Here is a 20,979-nt window from a genome sequence, read left to right on the forward strand (position 1 = left end):
TAATCCAGTAATTCTATTGTGATTATATACTCCCCAAAGCAGTGGGTTTTGGTGCACTGGTGAACCTTTATTTTAATTCGAGAGCTGGATGGAAACCTATTCCTGTCTTACACTGCCTGAGTACATTTTGCAACCATGAGGAAGATGTGAAGAACATGATAAACCGACCAAACACTGGTGAACTATTATTATTCCCCTTTAAGCAATCATAGAACAATGTGTGGTATTTGCAGGTCCAAGTCTTTCATAAGCAGTGCTGAGAGACAGCTAGAATGTTAAGTAATTTCTTATTGGATAACACCTTCCCATACATGGTGGTGGCTTGTAATGATTGGCTGCTGAGGGGCCATTAGCTTGCAAGGCCCCAGATTCTTCCATTTCCTCTGACTCAGAGCGCAGCTAGAAGCAAATGAAAGTCACAGTTTGGAAGAAGTGTAAACAATTTGACCTTTTATTGAAAATGTCCAGTGAAAACCCTGCAGTATGTTTAGACATACCAATGTCTTGTCTCAGTTATTTAAAATTGCGATTGAGAAACACACCAAAAACAAAGTTTAGACAAATAAACAGATTTGAAATAATTAATCCGAGATCTGTGCAGACACCTAATTAAAGGTGAAAACATTGATATGCAATTTTCCTTGTTCTGATATGCAACATGTCTGTCATATTACATTTTAATATTGCTTTTTCCCAACCTATCCTTTACAATTAAAAACGAGTTTTTAAATCGGCTGTTATTTATGTTGCAAGTGTATTAAAAACACTATGATTCACAGTAGTTAAACAGTTATGAATGTAAGGAACCAAAATGTGGACCTACAGAAAAACTTTAAAGTTTAAAAGGTTTAGATAAAAACCTAAATATATCTAAATTAAATAAGGAAATATTAAAGTAAAACCTCCTCTTCAGTGTGAGTCAGTCCGTCTCATTCAGTGTTGTGTCATTTTGATTTAGCATGTCACTAGAAGCTGATTTCAGTGCCAGCTCCTCCTGAGCTTGTTTAAGGTCCCCCCGGGCAGTCACGAGACTGGCTAAACTCTCCTTCAACTGTGCTATGTCTTCTTCCCTTTTCATTACATCTTCAGCCAGGTGTCCAATCCTGAGGGTCAAGTCAGCCAACTGAGGCTCTAACATGGCAAAGTCACGTTTTATGGTGAATACTTTGGGCCTGAGGTCATTCGCAAAAGTTACTGTTCGGACCAATTTGGCCCGGCTGCTTTCCAGAGCGAGAATGCGTTCAGAGAGTTTCTTGTCAGAAGCAGAAAACTCTGGTATCTGTCTGCGGATTTGCTCCAAGTTTTGACTGTTTTTCTCTGTGGAGCTTTTTAGACTGGCCATACGATCAATGCTCGCGGCCAGAACTTCTCCGACACGTTTGACCATATGCTTCTCAGCTTGAGCCACTTTCTCTTCCAGTTGGCTCATCTGGGTCAGTAGAGCTTCCACTTCGCCCTCCAGACCTCCCATTCGTCTCACGTCTGTTCGCACAGAGGACACTTTGGCTGTCATATCACTGGAAATAGCAGTGGTTCTCTTCTCAATCTGCTCCACAGTCTCCCAAAGAGTGGCCAGCTTCTCCTGCATCTTCTGCCGTTGCTTAGTAAGGCCAGAGGACCAATCTCTCAACTGGGACACCTCTTGCTCCAGTTGGGTCAAATGGGACAGAGGTGAACTGACCTCTGGACTCTCCAGCAGCACCTGAACATCCTCACACTACAGCAGGAGAAAAGACACACAGAGAGTCAGCGACTTCCAAAAAGGTTCCTGCGGATTCCAGAAGCATTTTGGAGGTTCTTCTCTCACATTATGTACAAGAGAGCGTTAAACAGCAAAACGCAGGGCACACTGACACAGCATTCCCCATAAAAAAGCAGTGTTGGGCGGATGTGGTGGTGTATATTTGTTTTGAGTGATTCATATGGTTGTAGAAATGCACTCTTTCACATTGTTGTTGAATATTGTCCTCCATTCATTTTGTTCTACAGTAATCTCCATTAAAATTGTTCCAGATTAACCTTCTTTATCACAGCAACTACTTCATTTAGCCTATCAGTTCTTATTCTGAAACACTAACTCCACATTAGAATATGATTTAGAATATATGCTTTGATCTTAAAATTAATGTAATGTGGTGTATTAGCGAATGGACAATATTCAACTATGTAATTCAACAATTTTCAAGCCCCTTTTACCATGCACCAGGAAAGTCTATAAACTGGCTCTTCCTTGTCCACTAAACGTGTCCGCAAATAAACAGCTGTGCATTTCTGTCTATAGCTGTCAGCAAAATTACCAGCAGTACAACATTTTTACTATTCTGATATTAAATCACATTGTTGTAAGTAGTAAAAGTGTAAAGAAAATCTTTAGACTAATAGAGAACGGTATAAAGCATGCAAAAACAAACAGGAATTAACTAAAACAATGTGCAGAAAAATTTCAAATGTCTGACTGATAAAAATGTGACCTACACTGAAGATGACTAATAATATGATACTGCTTTTACACTCGTATAGCTTTAGGATCAATGGTCTCACAATAAAATGTTACAATTTTGAACATTTAATTTTTATTAAAAAAAAAAAAGATATGGGGAATATTTTAAATTATACAATGTTTTTCTACATATCCAAAATGTATTCAAGGTACCTCATTATGTAAGCATAAAATGGGTGCAAATCTCACACTATAACTGAAATAATCTCTCAAAGCCATACTGCCATACACAAGTCCTAGTGTAGATAATATTTATTGATTTTCTTGTAAGATGGTACAAGTGAATTAAAAAAGCATGTATACAAAATGTAACATTAAATTCACACACAAAGTACTGTAGTCTATTTACACCTGAAAACCATATGGCAGTGACAGTGCACTTTTATGTTACATTCATATTTGACAGCAAACAAAATGAGAAAATTCAATAATCATTAGTAAAATATAAAGATATAGGTAACAGGGTCGGTAGGACATGCCATGTCCAGTGTGTGTTCCTGTCTAGGCTCCAGCCATACTGCGACCCGGAACAGGAGTAAGCAATTGATATGAATAAATTATATTTTTTAAAAATGTGTAGGGAATGCAAGGGTTTTGCTCCCGGCCACCCCCAAAAAAACAGCATTCAAGGAACACATATAGTATAATTTACAGTATAGTCTTAAAAATCAAGACGGAGATGGAAGGAGGGGGTTAGTTTCCTTCTATCCTCCAAAAGTTGCATAGCACAGTTTCTGCAGTGCTGAGCTCAGAGGAGCAATAATAAAAGCTCTGCCTTCCTTTCGTACAGATCAATAAACCATCACAATCAAAATATACTACCTAGTGTTTCTTTAAAGACCACTTTCATGAATTGTTTATCTTTTGTAAGATACACTGCTGGAAGAAGGACTTTACGTATATAGGGACTACAAATTATATATGAAAGTAAACCAAATTAAATATGTTTTGTGCCCCTTCCAGGGTGTGTTCCTGCCTTGCGCCCAATGATTCCAGGTAGGCTCCGGACCCACCACGACCCTGAACTGGACAGTTACAGATAACGAATGAATGAATGAAATATGTTTTGCCCTTGGTTCAAGATGGCAGCCATATTCCAGACATAGCCTAAAAGATAAGTACTTGCTTGGGTACTTGGATAAAAAGGGTGTCCTGTGACTTTTGACTCTGTATGTATGTATATATGTATGTATGTTATTAATACATATATATAGCAATTTGTAGCTTTATATTTACAGATTAAGTCCATTTGTTGCTCTGTACACTTTATATTTCCCCTTTCTCCTTGTTCTTCAATGATCAGGACCCCCACAATACCACAAGAGAGCAGGCATGATTTGGGTGGGGGATCATTCTCAGTGTTGCAGTGACACAGACTAGAGGACAACCAACTCAATCTGTGCGGCAACAAGACCTACTGTTTCTGATTTTACATCTACAAAGTGGACCAACAAGTTAACTGACTGAACACAGTGTTTGGGCGGCACGGTGGCGCAGCAGGTAGTGTCACAGTCACACAGTTCCAGGGACCTGGAGGTTGTGGGTTCGATTCCCGCTCCGGGTGACTGTCTGTGAGGAGTTGGTGTGTTCTCCCCGTGTCCGTGTGGGTTTCCTCCGGGTGCTCCGGTTTCCTCCCACAGTCCAAAAACACACGTTGCAGGTGGATTGGCGACTCAAAAAAGTGTCCGTAGGGTGAGTGTGTGTGTGTGTCTGTGTTGCCCTGTGAAGGACTGGCGTCCCCTCCAGGGTGTATTCCCGCCTTGCGCCCGATGATTCCAGGTAGGCTCTGGACCCCCTAAAATTGGATAAGCGGTTACAGATAATGGATGGAACACAGTGTTTAAAGACTTGAGCTGCATTGCTGTGTCTGATCCACTAGTACCAACTCAAAACATACTAACACCATCACCACCATGTCAGTGTCACTGCAGCACTGAGAATTATCCCTAATTCATACCTGCTATGTGGTGGTCCTGGATGGACTATAGGACTAAGTTCTCCTGTACGGTCAGTGGAACAGACAGTGAGTGTAGGTGGTCATAACATCATGATTGAGCGTTGTCAGTGAAAATAGAATCTACTCTGAGGTTGGAAGATTGCAAGTTGAACTCCAATAATGTTGGATGTCTATGACAGCTTAACTGGACATATACTGATCCACCAAATGTAAACTGTTAAACATAAGAATATGCTTATAAATCACACTTCAGAAAACAAAATATTAAAAATGTTTTCAAGTATTTTGATAGTACATTTTTGCCATATTGCCCAACCATGTATAATATGCTCTTTCAATACTGGTAGGGTCTTACTTAAAATTTCAGTAGCTTTAATCGTAAGGCAAAAAATCAGAGGAAGTCTTTTATTTTGTTCAGGGGATCTTCTTCAGGTCCTTTACTCTGACCATCACTGTGATCTAGTACTGTCTCTAGGAAAACATTCTTCTCCAATTCCTTCAAAGCATTACTTAATTGTTCTAAATTTTCAAAGCCTAGATTTGCCAAGTCATTCTTCTCAATGTCTTTCCCTTCTTCCAGTAGAGGTTCATTTCTTCTGGAATCCAGATTCTGTTCTATTTGCAGGTGCTCAAGCTCTTTCATGGCTTCCAGCATGACCCCAAGCTCATTGCTTACCTTCATCACACTGTTATCTACCTGTAGGTTATCAAGAGCCTGTCTCAGCTCCAGAATTTCAGCCAGGGCTTTGAGCATACTGTCCTCTGTGCCTAGCACCTGCAAAGTCAGCTCTTCTAGCCTCCTCTCTGTATTGCTCAGGTCTGCTCCTAACCTCAGGATGGACCTCACTGCATCCTCCACAATGGGCAGCTGGGATTCACACTCTTTAGCTCTGGGCTCTGTCTCTTCTAGCTTCTCTTGGAGCTCCATGTCATTTTTTGACAGCACTTTCAACTGCTCCTGAACCCTGGTCACTTGTCCAGTGTTCCAGTCCAGGTGGCTCCGGACCCTCTGAGCATCTTCCTCCTCTGTGCGCTCCAGCAGTCGGGCGTTTCTCTTTGTACTGTCCTCCAGCTCCTCCAGACGCTCCTTTAGAACACGCAAGCGGCTCTCTGCATCATTCACCTGCTCTGTCACATGTCCATGGATCGAGCGGGATTCAGTCCTCAGAGTGGCCAGTTCATCAGTTATTGCCTCCAGCCCAGCCTGCCATGCCTCTGTCACGTTCAGGAACTGCTCGTTCACCTTCTGAAGGCGATGAGAAGATACATCCTGGTCTTCCTGCATCGCTACAATGACAGCATTGAGAGATGCAATATCACGCTCCAGCCTGGTTACTGAGGTGACTGAGGAAAGCGCTTCCTTCATATTGTCTTCAGACGCCTCCAGCTGCACCCATAACAGAAGAGAGGGTGTTTTCGCTGTGGTTCTGCTGTGTCTGCCACATTTACATTCACACAGTACATGACAAACCTACAACCAAACTGCTGTGTTTACCAGTCTGACTAAAAACCCTAGGAGCCTAGGTTTGAATAAAAGTGTAATTTCACCAATTCCTCATATTTTTCACTTGTTGAGATGTCATTCAGAGTGGTTTTATATGAAATGTTGCATGGCAGATACACTACAGAAGTGTTCACCAAATGTAATCTTTAAATCAGCTTTGCAAACATAAAATATGCCATGTTCTACAAATTTCTGTGGTGTGTCAAAATTAAAGCTGCTTTTCACAAGGCGTGACACACCATTTCAGAAAAACAAACCAAAAACAACCTTGTGCCAGTTAGACAATGAATATTTATCTTCCCACACACAGGCTTTGTGAGTAAATTAAGTAAGATAAATATTTTGGATGTCTGTTTTCTGTTACCACTACTGACTCTGCAAGTTTCTCAAACCACTCTAAAAAACGTCATAACACAATTTAATTTCAACTTCTTTAAGTTTAGATAAGTTTAGGTTTAGATGTAATCTGCATCTCAGAAAAAGCAAACTGTTCTGACAGAGTCATTTAAAACATCCTTTCTCTCCCCTAGGTTTTCAGAAGAACAACATTTTTATGCTTCAGGAACCATGCACCCTGAAATAAAATTGGACACACATCATATACACAGGGTGTTCACACCTCATCTAGGCTTTTAAGGTTTTCAGAACAAGGCAGTGGTTTAGTGCTGGAGGCAAACTCTGGCCAACACCCTTTTCAAATGATTGAAAAGTGCCTGCTGCCAATTCTCTGTTACGTTTAAAAATGCAATTTTAAGGCTAGCTTTATTCAAGAACACCTACTGTATTTTTTAAAACTGATGCTGGACCAAGACTTGGAAAAGCATTTGCTGTATTATAGTGCTCCAAGAACAGTGGTGGAAATATCAGAGCCGTTTTCAGTCTTATGTGACATAAGGTTCAGGTAAGTGTATTATTATTATTATTATTAAGACAGTCCACAGCAACAAGCACAACTCTGGGAGGTGTTCACTGTCTGATTGCTAGAGTCAAAGTATGTTGGGATTGGGGGGTGTTTTGTTTGAAATGTTCAATGTAGGAAAATGTAGTATACATTAAAACATTGTTTATGTATCTTATAGTTATAAAATATATTTATAACTATATATTTATATGCAGAACTGAAATTACCATTTTATTAACATAAACATTAATGACAGTGAGATTTCTATAGTTTTCACATTAAAATTCCCACACTATGAGTGGTTACCATGAGCCATTAATGTGAATTAGGAACCTGAATGTATCAAAAATTATAGAAATAATTTTTTGTATAACACACATTGATGATCCATTCAAACATACACCCTGATTAACTGTGAAATCATGTCATTGAGACAACCATAGTTGGGAGCCTACACAGAACAATTGTGGCTCCATGAAGACTGGGTTGGGAAACACTGCAATAAATTCTGCATGCTTGCTCACTTCAGTGTGTCAGATCACATTTGTAACCTCTGGATAACTCTACCGAACATAACATCACACTTCCATACCAACCTTTTTGGAAACTGCACCCAACTTTTCTTTTAATGCCATTAGGTCAGCTGCCTGTTCATGCAGATCTCTGTATTTCTCCTCCACTGTGATAAATTTTGCATTCTGCTGAAGAACAACCCTGGAATACAAACAACAGGATCTTCAGATCAAGCCTTAGGCTTAGAGGTGGGTACAGATTACATTTACTCAGGTCCATGAACTTGCCTATGTTGGCACTGCATTGCAAAGTGTAATTATGATGGATTGTACTTGTACTCTTACTTGAATATATATTCCTGTGAAAATATATCTAGGTTTCGCTGGTTATTTAAAGAAGATTACAAAATGAATTTGTCTGTTGATATTCATTGGTTTCCTGCATGACAATTTTTATACCTTGTATATTTTAATATGAAATTATATATGATAAAATTTTATATCCAATATTGCTATAAATGGATAACTATTTTAAAAAGAAAGACATATGCAACAAACTAAAATATAGGCTATGACCATATTTACATCTGTATTAATTATGCGAATGTTTGCAAATATATTACAAACAACAAACATACACACACTTAAAAGTTTCACTAACTGACATTTCATTTTCTAGATAGTACAAACTAACTGTAAAATATGAAGAACGTGATTAACAATAGTTATATTATTGGCATCAGCACAAGTCTATTCTGGAAACCTGTTTGTAAAGCTGCACTCCTGTAGTGTCTGTCAGACTGTAGATAGAGGCTCTCTTTATTGTAGTTCTGCTTGGCCGATGCTTTGAGTAATTCACTGGTTGGGATTTGGGACCTCTGGTGACCAAGACGGTGAATTAAAATAGCATAGGCAAACACTGTGGTGAAACTGCCTACAGTTATTAAGGAGATTTTTGGGGGTCTGTTCAAATTGTTTGCTAGCTAGCTTGCTTTTACTTTACCTAGTACTTCGAACATAAATATAAACATAAATTTAGACCACAGAGTATTGTATTTTTAAGTCAGGAAACTAAAATTTAAATAGACTCACCATGAGAGCACAAAGCAGGCACCGAGAGACAGAATGCTGACCACCGTCTTCAGGTCCAGAAACGAACAAAATGAGGCTTTTACATCAGTTTGGTTATTTTGTTCTCCATCTTTCTTTCCTCCGTTTCTACAACTCTGTCCTGTAGTGCTGTTTGTTTCTCCGTCGTGTGCAGCGAGCGTTTTGCCTTTTCTGTGCTTTAGCGTTACTTCACTGCTCGGCATCTTGCGTTGCCGTTAACGGTAACCCGCTGAAGTTGTTTTGATTTAAAATCTTGTAAGTTTTTAATACTTTCGCTCCTCGAAAGACCCGTTTTCCGTTAGAAAAGCGCACTCTGAGACCTGTACTTCAAATGACGACGGATTATCTGTATTTCGAGTCTTGTTTTAGTGTTCATAGTCAATCCAACCTAGTCCTAAAGCTGCTTTCCATTTAAACGCTCCGAGAATGTTCACATTTCTTTGAGAAACGCCACGTAGCTAGCAGCACCCTCTCTCACGGACCTACTTAAAGAGCCCTATCGCCTGGAAAACTGCATTGCACACACAAAAATAGTGTTGTAAAATGTTACAAATTAAAAGCACAGTATGTATCTAAGTCTATAAACCACTATTTTCTCACAAGAGTACTTTAGTACTTCAGCTTTACCCTTCTGAATAATTGTAATTTTTTAAAAAATACATCGTTTAACCACAACATGTCCACCTCCTTGTTTCTACACTCACTGTCCATTCTCCCAGCTACACTGAACACACAGAGACACTTTGTAATTTTTACAATTCAATCTGTAATCCTACTCTGCATACTTTGTTTGCTCCATTTCACCGTTTTTAATGGTCAGGACCACCACAGAGCAAGTATGATTTTGATGGTGGAGTTTTTAACCTAGTGTTACTGCAGGACTGAGTACAGTCCACCAGTCAATTCATTTTCAATCAACAGAAGCCTGTGTCCACTGATGAGGGACTAGAGGACAACCAACACAAACTGTACAGCAAACATTCTCTTGACTTCACATCTACAATGTGTCTAGGGTGTACCATGTTTAAAACTCCATCATCTGTCTGATCTACTCATAACTGTACCACATGCGAACACACCACCACCACATCAGTGTCACTGCAGTGCTGAGAATGATTGACCCTGTGGGATTCCTTGAAGAACTGGGTGAAAGGTGGCAAACAAAGTATGCAGAGCAACTGATGTACTTCAATTTCTAATTGTTGTGAGAATGGACAATGAGTGTAGAAACGAGGTGGTGTTATGTTTGATTGGTATATAGAAAATGGATTAAACAATTAAAGGTATTTAAAAAAAAAAATATCTGTTTTTACAGATGAATTCTGGATATTTTGTTTTTATTTCATGCTCATGCTTTCAGTCTAATGTTTTTGTTTTTTTTTATCTCATTTTACAATTACAATACTTACAATTCTGTTCATTATTCTAGACACATCTATTTCCACCAAGAAAAAAATGTAATGAAAAGACAGACTTTTCACCAAAATTGTTTATTTTATTTGTTTTCTAAGCATGAAATTATAAATGACCCTTAAACTATGTTTTTTTACATTTATCATCATCACCATCTGTTTCATTCTGAACACGTGTAGTGCAAGTGTTACCTTTAATCTTAATTTGGTTTGTTTCAGATTTGAAGGGCTATGAAATACAAAGAATAAGGTGTGAAACTGACAAAATTAGGATTTCTATATAATTTCAGTCTTTCTTCTTAGAAGAAATAACTGATCTGGTTCTCACACAGCCTTTGTTGTATTCAAGTTCTCACAATATTCTTAGCAAAAAATATACACAATGTGGCATTTATAATTGGCAGTTATAATTGTTTGGAATAATAATTGTCATTTGTACTTAGTTAACAATAGTTCTGTAGTGCATAATATATAGTTAAGCATAAGCTGCCCTAGCAAATCAATCACTAATGCCATCTATATTTACAAAGAGTGAAAAGGAAAGAAAAATTGTCCTTGGGTATCAAGGATTCTGACAAATAAGGCATAGTTCACATGGAGATTTGAACTTAGTCCAAGCAAAAATATTCCCACTAACAACCCAACAACACCCAATACATGTTTGGCCAAAGGCCAAATATTCTTTGTTAATGCTTATTAACTTTGGTGTAATAAACCTTTGTAAACACCACCATCTTCTGCCACCAAAAGGAAGGTGCAATTTTCAGTTCTAATTCCTCACCTAATTCAGCAATACATGATTTTTAAAGTGACTTTTTTAAACTTACACATCCAAAATATATTCTGGGATATCCAAGACTCTCCCCAAAAACATAAAGTACACATTATACAACACATAAACCATATATCTTCTTTAAAGTGTAATTTATCACATAGTTGTCTGTAACATAATTTTAAATGCATCTAATATAAAAATCCTTTGTGCTTTAGGATTTTACTGCAGCATTTTTTCCAAATGTAAAGTGACAGGAAATCTCATTGTAGAATCTGGCTATTCAGTGATCAGGATACAGCTTCATGTAAGAGCACTTATTAAACGAAACCTATTTAATCTCAAAGATCACTTTTCATCAAATTACTCCAAAAATAGTGTGTGATTGAATATAATCCACATATAATGGGCTGAGAAAGACAAACAATTCATACAATATTTACAAAAAGCAACTTATATGTGTGTGTCCATGTGTCCTTAACCAAATAACCAAAAGTGCCCACAATTTTATAAGGAAAAAAAGCTTTCAAGTTTAAATGACATAGCAAAGCCTGCCCTTCAGTTAACTTCCCAACAGAGCTGGGGTTTAGCCTTTAATTGGCCATCCAAATTACTGTTCCATAAAGCTACATATATGCATCGTATTTGATTGTAATGCAATTGTGACCTATATGTATGGACATACAGTATCCCTTCATTATGCCGAGAGGCCACGTATCCTGTACCATATAAATGCTCATGTGCTGTAGCGATCCTGCAAAAAAAGGCACAAACACAAATTGTTCTTAGTAAGTGCTAAAATAATATATAGAAAATCATCATAGATGTCTCCAAAAAAACTTAAGGATATCTTATCAAATAATGTTCAAGTGACTGTTAATCTGACAAATGGTCAGACAAATTGGACAAATGGTGTGGTCTATGGTAGACAACAGGCAATGTGTAATGTCAGGAGAGCACTAGCTACTAGTTTGATGTGAACTGACCTGTATAGATGAAACCACACCACTGGCCATGACGGACAGTTTTCCAGCCACAGAGCGCACACCCATCTTAAGCTGACTCATATCCGGAGCACTGGGCAGCACGTTGGTCAGACTGTATGAAGTGTCTGAAAGATGAAAGAGGAAGGCCCACTGAGTCGGGATGAATTAGCTTAAATGTTAAATGTGACATCACTTTTCCCTTCCCATCAAAAGTAGCTCATAAGTCAGGTTTGGTGTCTTAAAGTTCCTTTTTTTTCCATTTTGTCCAGGAACTATGAGTCTAATGTATATTTCCATAGCATACTGCAAGCTCTCAGCCACCTAGTTTGCATCAAACAAAGCGCATGCATAAAATGTCATCAAAGTTTGAAATAATCTCGGACAGATATGCCGTGTGATGTATTCATATTTATAAAAATAGCAATGCATTGTACTGTGTGTACAATATATACTTTATTATATTTAGTATGTCTGCAACTACATAAGCAAGTAAGTCTGAGATTTCTCAAGAGACTGAAGTTGATAGAAGCTGATGATGATTTTGGGACGCTAACCTCAAGACTAGAACACTCCTTCCAGACAAAAAGGAAATCATTAAACCTTAAACAATAAACATGTCTGGGCTGAACAACTATATTTCGGCTAATGGAAAAATTGTGTCACTTTAAGTAAATACACAACCAATGCATGAAAACCATCTGGAGAAAACAAAAGGAATGCACTGCACTGTTTTATACCAGAAAATACAGTCTATTCAGAATACAGAATCTATTCAGTCTAATTAGTGTATTTCACATTTCCTTACATTCAGAATAAAAAGGTGAAAGAGTAAAACTTGTGAGCTGAGGAGTATCTGCTAAATGTGTTCAGTTAAAATGATTAGAACTTAGCGCTTACTTTTCTGCTTCTTCTGCTCATCGAACAGGTCTGCTGAGCTGATGGCTGAACTGTCAGAGAAACGTTCCAGACGGGTCCTTGCTTCATACTGCCCAAAACATAGGGGTATTTTTTTTCTCCATTACTCTACATAATCTATTATAGCAAAATTTGAGTGCCTCATTGTCCATTACTTCAAATTAGAGGAAGAATTTATTTTTAAAATAATTCCACACAAAAATACACAAATTAAGACAAGTCTGTATTTAAGTATTTTCTACATTTGAAATATTCAGAAAAGTAAAGCCTGCATAATTTAGAAAATATGTTTGCAGATTTTGAAGGCAGTCAGGTTTTTACAGAGTGAGGTACCTCAGAGTTGTCCTGTTTACCAAAGAACATATCAGAGGAGATGGCTTTTGCACTTCCAAACTTCTTCTGCGCATCATCAGAAACCTGTATAGGCCCTGGATCTGCTTTCCTCCGTGATGTGCTCCTGAAAATAATTAAACCCATTATTGATTTAGTGCCTGAAAAAAATGTTTAAATACAACAACCACATACAGTTCTACATTTGCCTGTATGCAGCATTTAAGTAAACATACTTTTTGTACATTTACTTATTGAAAATGTGCAAATATTTGTAATTGTACAACGTTCTGCATTTAACCCATCTGTGGAAGTGAACACACACACACTAGGGGCTGTGAACACACACCCAGAGCAGCAGGCAGCCATCCCCGGCACCCAGTGAGCAGTTGTGGGTTCAGTGCTTTGCTCAAGGGCACCTCAGCCATGGATTAAAGGAGGAGGTCAGTGCTGTCCCTTCACTCCTGCCACACCCAATTTTCCTGTCAGTCGTGGGAATCGAACCAATGACCTTTCAGTCCTCAGCCCTCATAGTTTCAATGCATGCATAAGTAAAATAATTTTTAATATGGGTTTTAACTTGCCACACTGAGGAAGTAACTAACCTCTCTTCATATGAAGACACTTTGGAGCTCAAGTAGAAGTCAGGCTCTGGTTTCTTCTGTTCTTTTTTCTTGACATCTCCCCACTGGGAGAAGAACTGGTCTGAAGAGCGGGAGGTGTCATCTGTAAACCTGGAGGAGCTCCTACATGGGCAGGGGACCAAAATATTAAGTTAATTAATGTTTAAAACAATTATAAGAATTTCAGAGGAAGTTTTAAAATTAACTTTAATATTTCCTTAACTAGCCACAGATGTCCTACCACTTAACCATCATACACACAAGTGAAGGCACACGTGATCTTTAATAAGTATTGTTTTTTTTAAGTCTATTTCCTGTTCTGTCCTAATTATATAATGTTGCCCCAGGGATCCCCTTTTGGAGCCGGTGTCCGGTTTCTCTTTATCAGCATTTTTCCTTGCCACAATGGCATTTTGTTTCCTCATATTGGATTTCTTTGTTGATTTGGCTGTGCCATGATGAATATTTGTTCAGGCCTTGGAGATGACTCTGTAGGTCAGTGTTTGTTTTCAGGAAATGTCCTGCTGAAGGCTGTTACGAAGACATGTGGCTGTGTGGGGTAGACCCCTGCTGCGCTGATGTAACAACAAGCGATCTGAGTGATGTGCTAGTTACTTCTTCTAAGTATGGCCTACACATGTTCTATGCAGTGTAATATCACACACAGGCCTTCGTTCACCCATTTATCCGAAAACATTACAACACTTGTTGGGCTCTTCTTGAAGCTCTTGGAGCAGCCAGTTTGAAACACTTCACAGTCATCAAAGTTGAACAAGAAGTTAAACACTTCTAATGTAGCCATATTCATACATGTCCAATGATTTATTTTTTTTAATTTTTATTTAGTGAGAACATTTTGATGTGTACAGTGGCACGGTGGTGCAGCAGGTAGGTGTCGCAGTCACACAGCTCCAGGGACCTGGAGGTTGTGGGGGTCAAGTCCCGGTCCGGGTGACTGTCTGTGAGGAGTGTGGTGTGTTCTCCCTGTGTCTGCGTGGGTTTCCTCCGGGTGCTCCGGTTTCCTCCCATGGTCCAAAAAAACACAGGTAGGTGGATTGATGACTCAAAAGTGTCCATAGGTGTGAATGTGTGAGTGAATGTTTGAGTGTATGTGTTGCCCTATGAAGGACTGGCCCCCTCCAGGGTGTGTTCCTGCCTTGCGCCCAATGATTCCGGGTAGGCTCTGGACCCACCGCGACCCTCAACTGAATATGCGGTTACAGATAATGAATTTTGATGTGTGTTACAGACTCATAGAGGTATAGCAGAATTTATTTGAAATTAAAAATAAGCAGTCATAAATTATATATGATTTACATACGATTTGCATTAAACTATAATAATTTGGGAGCAGGTAAAGTGAATTGGGATAGTCTGTAACTGTTATGGTATTCTAGCAGTCAGCTCCTGTTATGGTTTCATTTTGCTTTTGTGCAGCTGTGAGGTCAATTTTTTTTTGCTGTAGCTATGAGGTGCCTACTTATTTTTTTAAAATGCGCAGTCATTCTTTATAAACCGTTGTTAAATTCAGTTCTTTGAAGTTTTTAAGTCTTAAGTCTAACAGTGCTACATAAACCTACTAACTTTGATTTTGATTTCTGAATTTGGTGCTTCGTTTACAAACGTGAAAACGACATTTCATGTATGAGCTATGAGTAAAGCAGATCTCACTTGATGGAGAAAAATCCATCTTCCTCCTCATCCTCACTGTATTTTCTCGGGCGAGAAGAGGAGGAGTGAGCTATAGTGGGTGTCTCCTGTTCAATGGTCTGCATGTCTGCCATAACAGAGTGAGAAACTCCACTGAAAAAGAAAGACACACAGAGATTAACCAGGCTGATTTAAAGCTTTAAATATATTTAATTGTTTTTGGACAGCCTATCTGTAGAAAATAAAACTAATGAGATGTATCTGATATGCAGAAGTCTGTTTTTCAGTAATGCACAAAAAATGTGCTTGCAACAGTGATGATGTAAGGAATAAAGTTTACCTTCATTGGAGCCAAATCAATACAATATATGTGTAAAAAACTTTAACAGCAAACTTTCAGACCTTCTGCCAGTCAGGCCCATCCCCAGTCTCTCAGCCTGCTCCTTCTTCTTCCCTTCCATGCCCTTTAGCTTGACATCATCCCTCTTTCTCTGTAGCTCCAGATCCTGATAGGCCAGTCTCAAAGAGGCCACACTGATACAAACATACCACAGAGACACAAAAATAGTGCACGGTCTGAAAACATATATAGCTTATTAACAGCACTACATAATTTAAAATGTTTTTCTTGGTGTCCTTGCCAATATTCTACTGGTGTGCAGCCACTGATGGTGGGCAAAGCAACAATGCTTCTGCAAAACAATAGGAAACTGTATTTTATAGTGGCTTTGAATAAGATAAGAGATAAGATAAAACTTTAGTGATCCCTGAAGGGACATATGTGTATGTATATATTAATATACAATAGATATATGTAAGCAAGTTTTACAAACTGTATTCAGAGTGTATTCAAATGTGTAGTTAGATTATAAAGATGATAAACAAATCTAACTGAAATGTGAGTATGAATGCCATCACCGGTAAACAATATGAGAAAGCAAGTGAGGACACTCACACTGGTTCTTCTGGCTCTGCATTCTTCTCTGCTGCTGTGTCCTCTCGCAATTTATCCACAGCCTGAGCTCTCTTCTCCTGCACTGTGAAGCTCTGACTGCTCACTTTCTGAGCTCCCAGCCCTCCTTTCTTAGAGCCCAGCTAGCCCACAGAAATAAAGGAATATTTAAAGCCATTTTCCCAAGTTATATCACTTACACACAGGTCAGTCAACTGGCTTTGGAACCATTACATGCATCTCTGAATGAATGCAACATGTAGGAGTAAGCATGCAAATATTACTTGTATGTGCATGTAAAGTAAAAAATGTCAGCACTCACTGTTTTTTTAGCTGCTGTCGGCTTCTTTTTAATTAGCGATTGCTCTGCACAAAACATAAAATACAGCATGGTCATTGCACAGAGAGTTCTGATTCTTAAATATGAGCCACATTCAAACTCATGGCAAAACAATTTATGGTTAAGCTACTACTTTTCCTGGCAGACAGGTGAATTGTAATTAGTATTAATAATTTATGGATAATAATAATAATACTGAACTGCTTTAAAGTATTTGTTCAATAAGCAACATAATAACAACACTGCATTTCAGTTTAGCAGTTAATTGTACCTGGAACAGCTTTTGGAGAAACACTGAGGAGCTCAACAGAAGGGCTCTCTTGATTATCTGTAGATGACAATTAAGAGTCAGAGATACATGAATAAATACACACTAGAGATCACATGTCTTAATACTACGGAGATCTGACCATACCATTATTATTGTTGTCTTGTACAGCGCTCTCCCGATGTGAATTCAGCATTTGGTCTTGTGAGCTTAAATGATCCTGGTTACACAGAAAAAAAACAACCCACAAAGCACATTTTAGTGTAGTTATTGATCATCCATCCAGTCTTGCAAAAAAGGTTTAGGCCCCTGAGAAAACTGCTATGCAAAGATTTATTTAAGTGTTGATAATAATATACTGACGTTAAAATAAATATAAATAAACACATAAAGAGGAGAAATATGATGCATGTGTGCAATAATGTTTAATAAAGGACAATAATGGAAGGATAAACAAACCTGTGTGTGCTGGCTGAAAAAGTCTTCATGCTTGTCTACAGGAGATGCTGGGGACAGAGGAGCCTGGCTGTCTAGCCATAACTACAGATACGAGGGCAAAGAAAGAAAGAAAGAGAGATGTTTATTATCAAGGTTCTTGGTTACTTTATTATTAGAGTGTGTGTGTTGATGGGGTTGTCACCTCTGTGCCATGCTGCCTGGTGGCTTGAGTGGCGAGAATCTTTATCTTCTCTCTATAAAGCTGTGCTGCCCGACTGTTGTATTTGGCATTTGCTGCACTGGCAGTGACACCATGTTGGTTAAAAAATGCAGTCTGTATTGAGAAGAGGGAGAGCTTGTTACAAGACTATAACCATGCTTGTTTCAATGTTTATCCGGTGTGTGTATGTACTAATTACAACACTGAAGCAATGACATACTATTCAATCTCTCTTTACTACCATCAGTCAAACCAAAGAGAGGAATAGAACAAGTCTGTTGATGTATATCAACATTTAGAGTCTGTGACAAATTTTAGGTATCAATAAAATATCATGAAATACCATATGAAAAAAAATCAACTGAAAAACAAAACTCTACAATAGGAAAAAAACACTTAAAGATAGTGAACACACTTTTAAAGAGATCAAGTTCAAACAAAGAAGCTGTTGATGTGTCCAGATCGCAACATAAATTATTGTTTGGGGATTTTTGGAATTGTGAGAAGCAGAAGAGACAACACAATTCTAAGCATGAACTTTGGAGGTGTTTATAAATATCATGGGGAAAAAAAATATAAATCCTTTATAAAATAAAGGATTACAGAAGAAAAACACTCACTGCATTGGTGTTACCGCCGACTTGCATACAACGCAGCTGATACCAGGACCAGTTGGAGTCCAGTTCTGTAGACCTGCTCCAAAATCACTCATTAATAATGGTCAATAATTAACATTATACTGTTGCAATGTTGTGACAGCAGTATATTCTCAGACAGAAATCATCACTAATGACAGTCTTATCTAAACTACACTTTAATCTCCCAGACAATGGGATATACTGTAGCTCACCTGATAAAGGACAGGTGCACTCCCAGAGAGCGGTGGGTTCCAGAGCAGTCGATACACAAAAACACCCCATATGTGATGCTCGCCCAGCTTGGGTTCTTCGCAGAGCAGTCAAAACAGGCCTGAAAAACGCAAATGGAGTAAAAGGGGTCACTTTCATTGTATGATGTTTTTTGTTTTATGTGCTTAAATTAAAATACAGTGAAGGAATGCAGAAAAAGAATCATACCATCTCAGATAGACAATTCATATGTTTAATGAATAAGGAAATTTACAAAAAAAAAATTTAGATTTTTTCCTGGGTGTAATATAGATAGCTATTAATAATAATACTAAATATACTCTCAACCATATTTTAAGTGCAATTACTGAGAATACTTATTTAAATGCACTGGAACAAATTAATAAGGGAACAACTTAATAATGCATTGGATGGATGAAATATTACTTTGTAAAGGCTTAATAAGGCAAGGTAACAACTAGCATAGCATTTAATATCTTGTTCCCACGCCTTAAGTCAATCATACGCATTAAATATATCGTTCCAAGTCATTCAGTGTTTATTTATACTGAAAAGATGTCACCAACAAGTTTATAGAACCAAACAACATCTCTCGTTTTTAAAATGTGTTGTTTGTCCATTTCACATCGGGAATGAAGCGTCCAGACAAAGAACAGAGTGAAAAGGGGCTGCCATATGTTCAAAATGAAGAGGAGAAAACCAGCAGCAGCTCCAAAAAACCTGCGACGTGTCACCTCTCCATCTACTTCCCTCCATCAAAACACATCTCCGCTTCAATACATCCTCCACTAACACTCACCTTGTTCGTAGGAATGGAGCGTAAACGCTTGAAGATGGCAGAAATGTCCTGTTTTGTGGGCTCCGTCATGTTTTCCACCTGTTGAAAAACTGTTGACTGTGAGAAATTACTGACTCCACTTCACTTCCCTGTTCAGCGTCAACACTGAAGAAAAAACAGGAGGGAGTTCACTGGTGCATGCTGGGAAATGTATGCAATTTCGGAACTACATTTTAAAGCGTCAATATCATGTAAAACCAAACCCCACTCTTTCCAAGATGCCCGGCTGCTGACACCCCTTCAAAATAAATTAAGGTGTGTGAAAGATTTAATGGGACTTAATAAGGTGCGAGAATGAGATATTTCAACAATTAATAAGTCCTTAAAAAGTCATGAAAATAGCATCTTTTACTAATAAATATTTATTTATAAAATATTAAAGTCACTAAAATTACTTAATTAGAAGTAACTTTTAATAATAATTTCCCTAATCTCCTAAAATACGTTAGATAAAATTTATTTAGAAGCTCAAAAAACACAATTCCTCAATTGATCTATTTCCATAGTTCACCCTAAATTCCCTCTATTTATTACCCTAGATATATTATAAATCATTCTCTCCCTTTTGGAATCTGGATTAAGGCTATATTCTGGGACTGCTTATTTAAACACAGAGAACTACTGTAAAAAAAATAATAATTATATATTTTTAGTTTTAAGTTTCTAATATCTTACAGGCTCCACACATTATTTAGTGCACGTCAGCAGTATTATCATGCAAATATGTACTGTTATTGTGTCTCTCGCTTCTTTTTTTGGTAAATTTTCTGTAACAAACCCTAATTTAAACTCTAAACATTAAATCAGTACAATATTCTCCAGGAACTTGCAATTGTGTGTTTGAGCCTGGCTTCGTGTCACTATCTGTGTTCACCCTGTGTCTAGGTAGGTTTACTCTGGGTGCTCAAGTTTGCTCCCACAGTCTGAAAAGACAAGGTGGATTGGCAGTGCAAAACTGTCCATAGGTGTGAGTATATAGCACCTTGTCCACGGTATGTTCCTGCCTTGCGCAGTAGTAATTCTGGGTAGGCTAAGGACACACAATTAATGAATGTACAGCAATATTTGTACAAATAAACATTATTTTGGAAATGCGCAACATAAAACCATGAGAAAGTAAGAAACTGTTTAAATTTCATGATTAAAGGGCCAAGAGAAAGAACCGTTACATTAACTACCAATACCTAGGACATGACCCTTAAAGGCATACAACAACCACACAGATATTCTCAGTTTAAATCATTTAATTCCAACTGCAGAGTGACAAGTTAAACAGAGTGCACTGTGTGAGCACGTTTGCGTTTAATGTAACAAAATCCAACAGTTGTGCCAATGTTTATCTCTGGTGGATTCAAAATTTGATCTTGTCCCCACGGAGATGGCATTAACAGGTTAACTCTCTCCTCAGTGAATGTGAACATGCTGTGACAAGACTGTGTGCTTATATCTCAATATGACCATCTGCAAGAAAGAAATTAAAATTCATATATACAAATGTAACAAATTAACAAGTTCAGGACATTCATATGCCACATAAATGCTCAATGAATATACATTCTGAATCACAGCATTTGTTCATGGGCAAAAGTTAAAGCACTTTCATAAATTAACAGTCTGGATTTTAAAACTAGATCATTCATCATCATCATCCCCCAATTAAAATGTTTAATTTGTTCATCAGTTCAGATGTACATGTGGAAAAGCTGGCATATGTCGTCTTCTTTCACTAACCCCACCTGGGCAATGAAACACTGCCTTTGAGAGGACACGTTTTGGCTGACATTTTTAAACAAAAGTATTAGAATTTTCTCCCATGTGCTTGCTGTGAATAGTCCAGTGCAGGCTAGAGTGTGAGAAACCTTTCCCCAAAAACACATTCACA

At 38.0% G+C, this 20,979-nt stretch overlaps 2 protein-coding genes across 3 annotated transcripts; both read right to left on the reverse strand.

The window, feature by feature from the left end:
- Positions 1 to 338: 338 nt before the first annotated feature.
- Positions 339 to 8,974, reverse strand: ikbip (IKBKB interacting protein). 2 transcript variants are annotated; one of them, XM_066668246.1, is made up of 3 exons: positions 8,467 to 8,974; positions 7,459 to 7,576; positions 339 to 1,717 (listed from the first exon to the last, which is right to left on the reverse strand). In XM_066668246.1, exons 1-3 carry the CDS (start codon positions 8,685 to 8,687, stop codon positions 920 to 922), a joined length of 1,137 nt encoding a protein of 378 aa, XP_066524343.1. In that variant the 5' UTR covers positions 8,688 to 8,974; the 3' UTR covers positions 339 to 919. The 2 variants fall into 2 exon arrangements, with proteins under 2 accessions (XP_066524343.1, XP_066524342.1); XM_066668245.1 differs by lacking the exon at positions 339 to 1,717 and adding an exon at positions 2,681 to 5,844.
- Positions 8,975 to 9,951: 977 nt separating this feature from the next.
- arfgap3 (ADP-ribosylation factor GTPase activating protein 3) lies at positions 9,952 to 19,223 on the reverse strand. The gene is made up of 16 exons (XM_066668011.1): positions 19,059 to 19,223; positions 18,241 to 18,359; positions 18,011 to 18,083; positions 17,373 to 17,504; positions 17,192 to 17,272; positions 16,880 to 16,952; positions 16,736 to 16,792; positions 16,447 to 16,490; positions 16,128 to 16,267; positions 15,575 to 15,706; positions 15,194 to 15,325; positions 13,505 to 13,645; positions 12,903 to 13,026; positions 12,552 to 12,639; positions 11,655 to 11,779; positions 9,952 to 11,422 (listed from the first exon to the last, which is right to left on the reverse strand). Exons 1-16 carry the CDS (start codon positions 19,125 to 19,127, stop codon positions 11,405 to 11,407), a joined length of 1,548 nt encoding a protein of 515 aa, XP_066524108.1. The 5' UTR covers positions 19,128 to 19,223; the 3' UTR covers positions 9,952 to 11,404.
- Between the last annotated feature and the right edge of the window lie 1,756 nt (positions 19,224 to 20,979).

This window comes from Hoplias malabaricus, chromosome 4 (genome assembly GCF_029633855.1).
Source record: "Hoplias malabaricus isolate fHopMal1 chromosome 4, fHopMal1.hap1, whole genome shotgun sequence".
In the NCBI taxonomy this organism is placed as follows: domain Eukaryota; kingdom Metazoa; phylum Chordata; class Actinopteri; order Characiformes; family Erythrinidae; genus Hoplias; species Hoplias malabaricus.